The sequence below is a fragment of the Euleptes europaea genome, chromosome 12, assembly GCF_029931775.1.
Source record: "Euleptes europaea isolate rEulEur1 chromosome 12, rEulEur1.hap1, whole genome shotgun sequence".
In the NCBI taxonomy this organism is placed as follows: domain Eukaryota; kingdom Metazoa; phylum Chordata; class Lepidosauria; order Squamata; family Sphaerodactylidae; genus Euleptes; species Euleptes europaea.
Genome location: NC_079323.1, coordinates 31713975 through 31721375, shown reverse-complemented (window position 1 = coordinate 31721375; position 7401 = coordinate 31713975). Strand labels below are relative to the sequence as shown.

At 44.0% G+C, this 7401-nt stretch overlaps 1 protein-coding gene across 1 annotated transcript; it reads left to right on the top strand.

Moving 5' to 3' along the window:
• Positions 1-697: 697 nt before the first annotated feature.
• CLDND1 (claudin domain containing 1) lies at positions 698-7177 on the top strand. The gene is made up of 5 exons (XM_056858489.1): positions 698-766; positions 2066-2367; positions 5571-5675; positions 6358-6495; positions 6927-7177. Exons 2-5 carry the CDS (start codon positions 2079-2081, stop codon positions 7145-7147), a joined length of 753 nt encoding a protein of 250 aa, XP_056714467.1. The 5' UTR covers positions 698-766; positions 2066-2078; the 3' UTR covers positions 7148-7177.
• Positions 7178-7401: the final 224 nt, after the last annotated feature.

Sequence of the window (7401 nt, the reverse complement as noted above, 5' to 3'; positions counted from 1 at the left end):
CAGATGGTTCTGCCTACATTCATTCTGCAGAGGTCCTGTAATTCATGCCGGGGGTAACTTGTTTTATTTCTGGTTCTGGCTACATCCTCAAGTGGTACACAAATACTGGTTTATTTTCGTCCATTTGAACTTCTACCCTTTAGGTCCTGCCACCACCAGTCTTTCAAATACAGTTAAATTGTAGTTGCAAACCTTATAGTGTGATCCTATACAAAGTTACTCCATTCTAAGCCCCACTGAAATAAATGGGTCTAGCCTATAGTTAACTATACATAGACTGTGTGGTTACAGTACAGTCCTAAACAGAGTTACACCCTTCTAACCCCACTGAGCTTTGTAGACTTAGAATAGTGTAACACTGTTTAGGGTTGCACTGTTAATGTATTTTATGGATGTGCTGCCTGGTATCTCCATATTTTGCCCTGTTTGTAACATCAGCTTCCAGTCTTTGGGGCATTAAGATAAGCTCGGGCTGCCTCCACCCTTTACCTCTGTGCTCGTCTCTTCAACCACCTGCTGTTTTGCAAAGGCTTCTTTAAAGCACTCCCTTAAATTGCCTTCACAGGCTCCAGTCAATGTTCAGGCTTTCACTTGGTTCTTCACTTTTACTTTCTTTTTCAAAGAACCAGTCCTGCTGCTAGGTCGGCTTAATGCTCCGCTGCATGTTGCATTAACTTGCAGTTTGCTTGTTTCGCAGGTCAGGGATTATGAAGTACCGAGAACATTGCTGTGACACATGAAACACATCTCCTGGGAAAGAAAGAAGGTACTTGCGGGTGGGGCTTGAAACATGGAAGGATGTGCTATCCAGTCTTTATGGTGGGCCAGTCTTTATAGTGGGCCTGTCTACAACTTGCTGCATTTTACTTCTGAAAGAGCCAGTGTCCTACTGTGGCTAAGAACGTGAGCCAGAAGCGACAGGTTCAGCTCTCAGCAGCTTCAAACATGCTGGGAGGCTTCAGGCAAGCCCTCGTCTGCAATGTGAAGATAATTCAGACATTTTAATATGAAAAGAAAGACACACCTGAAACAGGGCTTTTACAGGGATTACTGAGTTCAGGTTTTTTTAATACCTTGAAGCAATATAGAAATGGTCCACTGTGTCACTTTTTGTTGCATGCAGCTTACGCCTTTCAATAGGTAGTGCTTAATTGAATCCGTGGTAATATTTTGAAAGTGTAGTTTTAGACTTGAGTAGTATGACAAAGTTTTATAGACAAGCACAAGGACTTTTGCAGCTTGCAAAATACATGGCATGTATTAATTTTAAAAATTTACATCCCGCCTCATCTCTGCAAACTCAAGGAGGCTGAAAGAACAGCAAAAAAAAAAAAAAACCCTGCAAGTGTGCAGACATCTTAAACAACAAGTTAAAACCAATATGCAATTAAAATACACAGTTAAAATCCAACATGCCAAGGTAAAAATCCAGCTGGTTCGCCCTCTGGAAAAAGCAGTCTTACAAACCTTCTTGAATGTGGCAAGGGGAGGTGTCTGCTGCACCCGTTTCTCATAAGCCATTCCCGAGGAATGGACATACCGCAGAAAAAGCCTGTGACCTTACTGATGCCGAATGCACAATCCTCGGTGAGGAAAAGACTGTTGGCAAAGCACAATATAAGCCTGTTGCTTCTTCCTGTGTCTTAGGGTGGTCAGCTTGACCAGTGTCTCTGCTGGGCTGTTAGCCCAGGAGGAATTATTGTTTATCCTGGCTGTTTTTACTGCATGCATGCTCCAAATCTCCCGAGGGACACAGTAGAGCTAGGCAGTGTTGACCTTTGTGTGCTGTTTATTGCTGTTCCGTATTCATCGATGCCATCTGTTCTTATTTTCAACTTAGATAGTTTTTAGTGGCCCGAATGATAAAGTAAGAGAGGTTCCTCCATTACTTGCATATTGAATTACACATGCATTGCAAGGGGGAAAGGAAAACGACAGGTGTTTTGTGCCTTTTGGGAGGGTTGGGCTGAAGGATAGCTGGAAAGGCATGAGCCCTTATTCGACTTCTGCTATTATCGGTCGTTGTTTGACTCTGTCCTCCCCCTTCCTCTCCCATTGTCAACAGTAGTTGAAATAGCATGATGGATAACCGTTTCGCCACTGCTCTAGTAATTGCCTGTGTGCTCAGCCTTATCTCCACCATCTACATGGCAGCCTCCATTGGCACGGACTTCTGGTATGAGTATCGCAACCCGTCACCTCCTGAAAATAACAGTGAACCCAACAAGGCCTCTTGGGAAGAATTCATCTCTGAAGATGCAGATGAAAAGACGTACATGGATGCGCTCTTTCAGTGGAATGGCACCATTGGCCTGTGGCGGAGGTGCATCACAACGACTGAAAACTCTTACTGGTACAATTCTCCAGGTAAACGTGTTCGAAAGAAGTTCTCTAACCACTTTCTCCCTGGTGTGCCCTGTTAAGTCACTACTGTGCTTCAAATTAGCTGATGTTTGGTATCATGTTGGTTCAACATGTTTAAGCTCCACATGCAAGCCAATGATCCTCAACAGCAGTCCAGTATTCCAGTTGTGCGCTGTGGCCGTAATAATTTGGGTTACTGTGGGAACACAGACCTTTCCACTAGAGATGCACAGCCATGGTTTCTGTTGCATTTGTTTCCTGTTTTATTCTTCAGCCCCTGGAGTTAAGTTTAATTACAGATATTCTAGTAAAAAAGTAGTTGGGATGAGGGGAACTTAACACACCTCTTCTCTTGTTTTGACTTGAATGTGGGGAAATACGGAGGTTTTCAATGCAAACATGGAAAGTGGAATTTACAACTGTATTCCACCTGCCGCAGCAAGTTTTAGTCAACTTCCCCCAATTGAAACAACTACATTAGAAAAGATTTCCTTTCCAGGCTCCTCTGCTGGCTGAAGGTGTCCATAATGTGTTTTGCACCTCTAGTTCTGGAGAAGTTCTTGTATGCTTCTCAATCCTATGCAGTGCAATCCTATGGTAGAATTATCTCAGTCTAAACCCATTGGTTCAAATGTGAGGTAGCATAGGATTGCAGCTAGACAGCTCTAGCTCTAGACAGCTTTCCTTCTAATTTGTGGAACTGATGTTGTATTGATGTTGACCTTTGAAAAAGCTATAGAATTAGCTTTTAGAATTCTAGAATTAGCTATTAGAATTATAGAATAGAATACCTGTCCCTCTCCTGTTCTAGTTATATTATACACTGTTTATTTAAATCCCTTAATCAGATTAATTGTCCCCCTTCCCTTCCTTTACTCTTCCCCTCTTCGTTCCCACACTACTTTGTTGTTTGAAGAGTGCCAACGGAACAGAATTTTAGTAGTTACTGGGAGTGTTAATTGTATTTGTCTGTTGTTAGAATTGTTGCAAGCTACCCTGAGCCCAACTTGGTCAGGGAGGGGCAGGGTAGAACCCAAATAAATAAATAGAATTAGGGTTTCTTCTGCTCTTGCAGCTAGCGCATGGTGTCCATAACGTGTTTTGCACCTCTAGTTCTGGAGTTTTCATGTGCTGCGGAACAAATGCATCTTTATCCCGCCCTTCCACCGAGGCGCTCAGGCCAGCATCCTTTCTAATAAAGACCCTCCTTACCACATGTGGTTATTTTTGTATGTTGTGGGGAGGCACAATAAATATCCTTCATGGTGGGGGGGGGGGAACCACAGCAGGGTGGTGGTGTGTTCCCCCCCCCAAAGATTTTTAGACTTCCCTTTTCTCACTAAATATACTTCACTCAATTTGAGCAAGCTTCCTCTCGCAAATCTCTTCTGACAGGTTAGATGAACACCAAGCATGGGTGCATATATATCTCACTCCTTTAATGCGTTAATCTCTCCACTGTCCTGCAGAACTCTGCAAAAGACACACCCTGTCTGTGGGTCTCTGTGCTGTGGAAAAACCATTTGGAACTGGGTAAAAAGCAAGGGAATGCAATCAAGTTCCACAGTACGTGATATTATTAGAGTCCCACTCTTCCCAACTGGGAAAGGGCTGTTAGTTTTCCTTATAAGGCACATTATTCTAAGACAAACCTTAACTGTATCTTATAAACAACTGCTTGCATTGCCTAGGCATGGTCTCTTCTGAAGGCTATAAAATTATTTGACCCTTGAAGTATTTTAACAAGCCTTCAAATAAGAATAACTCCACTAGCTTCAAGAACAGCTGTCAAAGAATAGGGTTAGAGGTGTGTGTTGCTTGAGAGAAATTATGGAATGCTGAATGAACCCCCCCCCCTTAGTCAAAAAGGGTAGGATGTCTGCACCTGTAGAGAAAGCTGTTTTAACATCGTGCTGTGATTAACAACTCTAAAGAGGTGAGATCTTGGTGACTGTGTCATGAATACATCATTATCTTAAGTCCTCCCAAGATGATACAATAAACCCAGGTACAATCTAAATTACAGGTTTATAAATTGTTTTAGCATTGATGAACTGGAATGCTACCCAATTTCTGAATCTATTTTGAGTTTTAGTTTGGAAATATGTCATGGTTTGCCAAAAATATTTCTGTGTTCAAACCTGAGCATCCCATCCCTGAAGTCCATTCGATTTGACATAGCTTGAGCATGTTCCTTCTTGGCTGCGGCACCCATGCTCTAGGACTGCCTCCCAGACAAGTTTGGGGAGATTCTTGCTTTGGTGGCTTCAAACAGAGGGCAGTTGAATTTGAACTGAAACAGCTGTGTGTGCTGAAACAGAAACGGATTCAGGGCATTCTTCCTGTCTTTTATACCTTTATAGTGTTTTAATATGTTTGCATGGTATAGTTGACCTGTACATTTATAAGTATGGGCATTTTTTTAAAGCTGAGAATATGAATATTTGTAGTATTTGTAATACTACGGCTTGCATCGTAACAACTGTGAGTGGGATTCTGTTTCTTATCTCTGACCTGCTCTATACTCTATTGCCCCCTTAACCATTCCTGAAAACGGGGGACATTTTATACATTGCAGGGGTTACTATGGCTGGCAGTTGGATGCAAACTGAGGCAGGGATGCTGACAGCCTCTACAGGCCCGCTCAGACAAAGATTCCCTCAGCATTCCTCCCACCCCCCATATTCAGAAGAATATGCAAATTTAATTGATTAAAACAGATATACCACTTCTGCCCCCTGGCAACACCTTGCCCAAATCTCTGGGCCCCCATAGTTATATGGGCCCCTGGAATGTTGTACCCCTAGTTTCCCACACTCATTGGCCATGCTCAAAGGACTCCTCCTCCTCCCTGGTATAACTGGAGGTGTCTTTTGCTTATGGTGGGGCTCTGGGGAATCCAACCCTGTACATCTAGAGCAATAAGCCTGTTATTCTTTAAGGTGTCACAGAGTCTTTCTTGTATCTGAAGCATTTCTCAGGTAGAGCATTTTTATTTCATATTTGTCATTGTTAAATGGACTATTTTGTATTTGAATAACTCAGACGTATGCCCAGCTCTGCCCTGTATCTTAACTAAAGATCAAGTGGGCTTGGACTATTGTCAAGCAGCGGGTAGAAAACCACCTTTCAGGTAATCTGACAATGAATAATGATAGTAAATCAAATGAAACCCTAATTGGGATTATTTCTTTTCCTTTTGGAAGGTGAGACAGTGACGAAGTGCATCAGTTTTTCCCTTTCAGACCAGTTCATGGAAAAATACAAGGAACCTGGGAATCATAACAGTGGCAGTGACCTGAACCGTACCTGTAAGTGGTTTGTTTGTTTGTTTTCTTTAGTGGACAAAAAGTAGCTTTGGGAAGGCAACTGTCTAAACCTGTGTACAAATCTGTGCAATGTTTTTGTACGGTGATTCTTAGCATAGACAAAAAGCTACCATTCTTGGGCTGTGTGGCAAATAAGTTCCTGGGATTTCAGTTCAGTCTCCTCCTGTTGTCCTGCAGACCGTGGCTTTTTCGCAGGGAGGTAGCAAGAGTTCCATAAAATACAGCGTGGGAATGCACTGCTCCCTGTATGTCCCTTCACGCCAGCTGTGGTCTTCAGCTTGCCCACTTCTGGGTGTTCCCTCACCAAAGGTAGCCCACCTGGGATCGACTAGGCCCGTGCTTGCTCTGAAATCACTCCCACTTTTTGGAATGAATTCCCTGGGGAGGTGGGGTGGGGTGCTGTCCTCAGAAACTTTCAGTAGACGCCAAAAGGCTCTTTTACTCTCCACAGGTTTTAATGCAGTCTAAGCTGCAGGCGTTTTAGGAGACTGGGAGTGAGTTTTGGTTGTTATTGTTAATTGGACGCTTTTAGTTCTGTATTGTAAGCTGCCTTGAGCCATGAAGAAAGGTAGGGTATAGATGTTTTAATAAATCAAGGTCCTGAATGGGATCTACGAATTACAAAAAAAAATCACCATCTCTAATTTATACATATTTATTTCAGACTTGTGGCGCTTGCAGTTCCTCCTGCCCTTTGTCAGCCTCGGCCTGATGTGCTTTGGGGCTCTTATCGGGCTCTGTGCTTGTGCCTGCCGCAGTCTGTACCCCGCCATAGCCACTGGGGTCCTCCACTTCTTAGCAGGTGAGTTCCTCTTGCCCAGTCGATCCTTTTGCATTGTATTGAAATATGTGTGTCTTAAATGGTCTGCAGGAGCCCCGTGGCACAGAGTGGTAAGCTGCAGTACTGCAGTCCAAGCTCTGCTCACGACCTGAGTTCGATCCCGGCGGAAGTTGGTTTCAGGTAGCCGGCTCAAGGTTGACTCAGCCTTCCATCCTTCTGAGGTCGGTGAAATGAGTACCCAGCTTGCTGGGGGTAAAGGGCAGATGACTGGGGAAGACACTGCCAAACCACCCCATAAAACAAAGTCTGCCTAGGAAACGTCAGGATGTGATGTTGCCCCATGGGTCAGGAATGACCCGGTGCTTGCACAGGGGACCTTTACCTTTAACAATGGGGAGCCCAGAATCGGATGCTACTGAGGATGACCCCCTGGTATTTTGTTTCTTCTCCAGGTCTGTGCACGCTGGGCTCCGTCTGCTGCTACGTGGCTGGAATCGAGCTGCTCCACCAGAAGCTGCCCCCTCCCGAGGGTGTGCAGGGCCAGTTCGGCTGGTCCTTCTGCCTCGCCTGCGTCTCTGCCCCTTTGCAGTTCATGGCTGCTGCCCTCTTCATCTGGGCTGCACGTACTAACAGGAAGGAATTCACACTCTTAAAAGCATACCGGGTGGCATAACAGGATATTTTTTTTCATTGCTGCTCAAGCCTCTGGCATCCATATTTGATTTCTCTCCCCCTCCTTCCTTTTAATTAGTCAGGTATCTGTTTTTACAGAGCGTGCGTTTCTTGCCAATGGAAATTAAATGGTCTGCAGACTTAAAAGACTTTTGGAGGCCAACTGACCAGGGACAGCTTTTTCTTGCCAGATGTCAGAAGGATTTTAAAAAGCGTTTAACTTTTTTTTAAAAAAACTACAATTTTGGCCTGTCT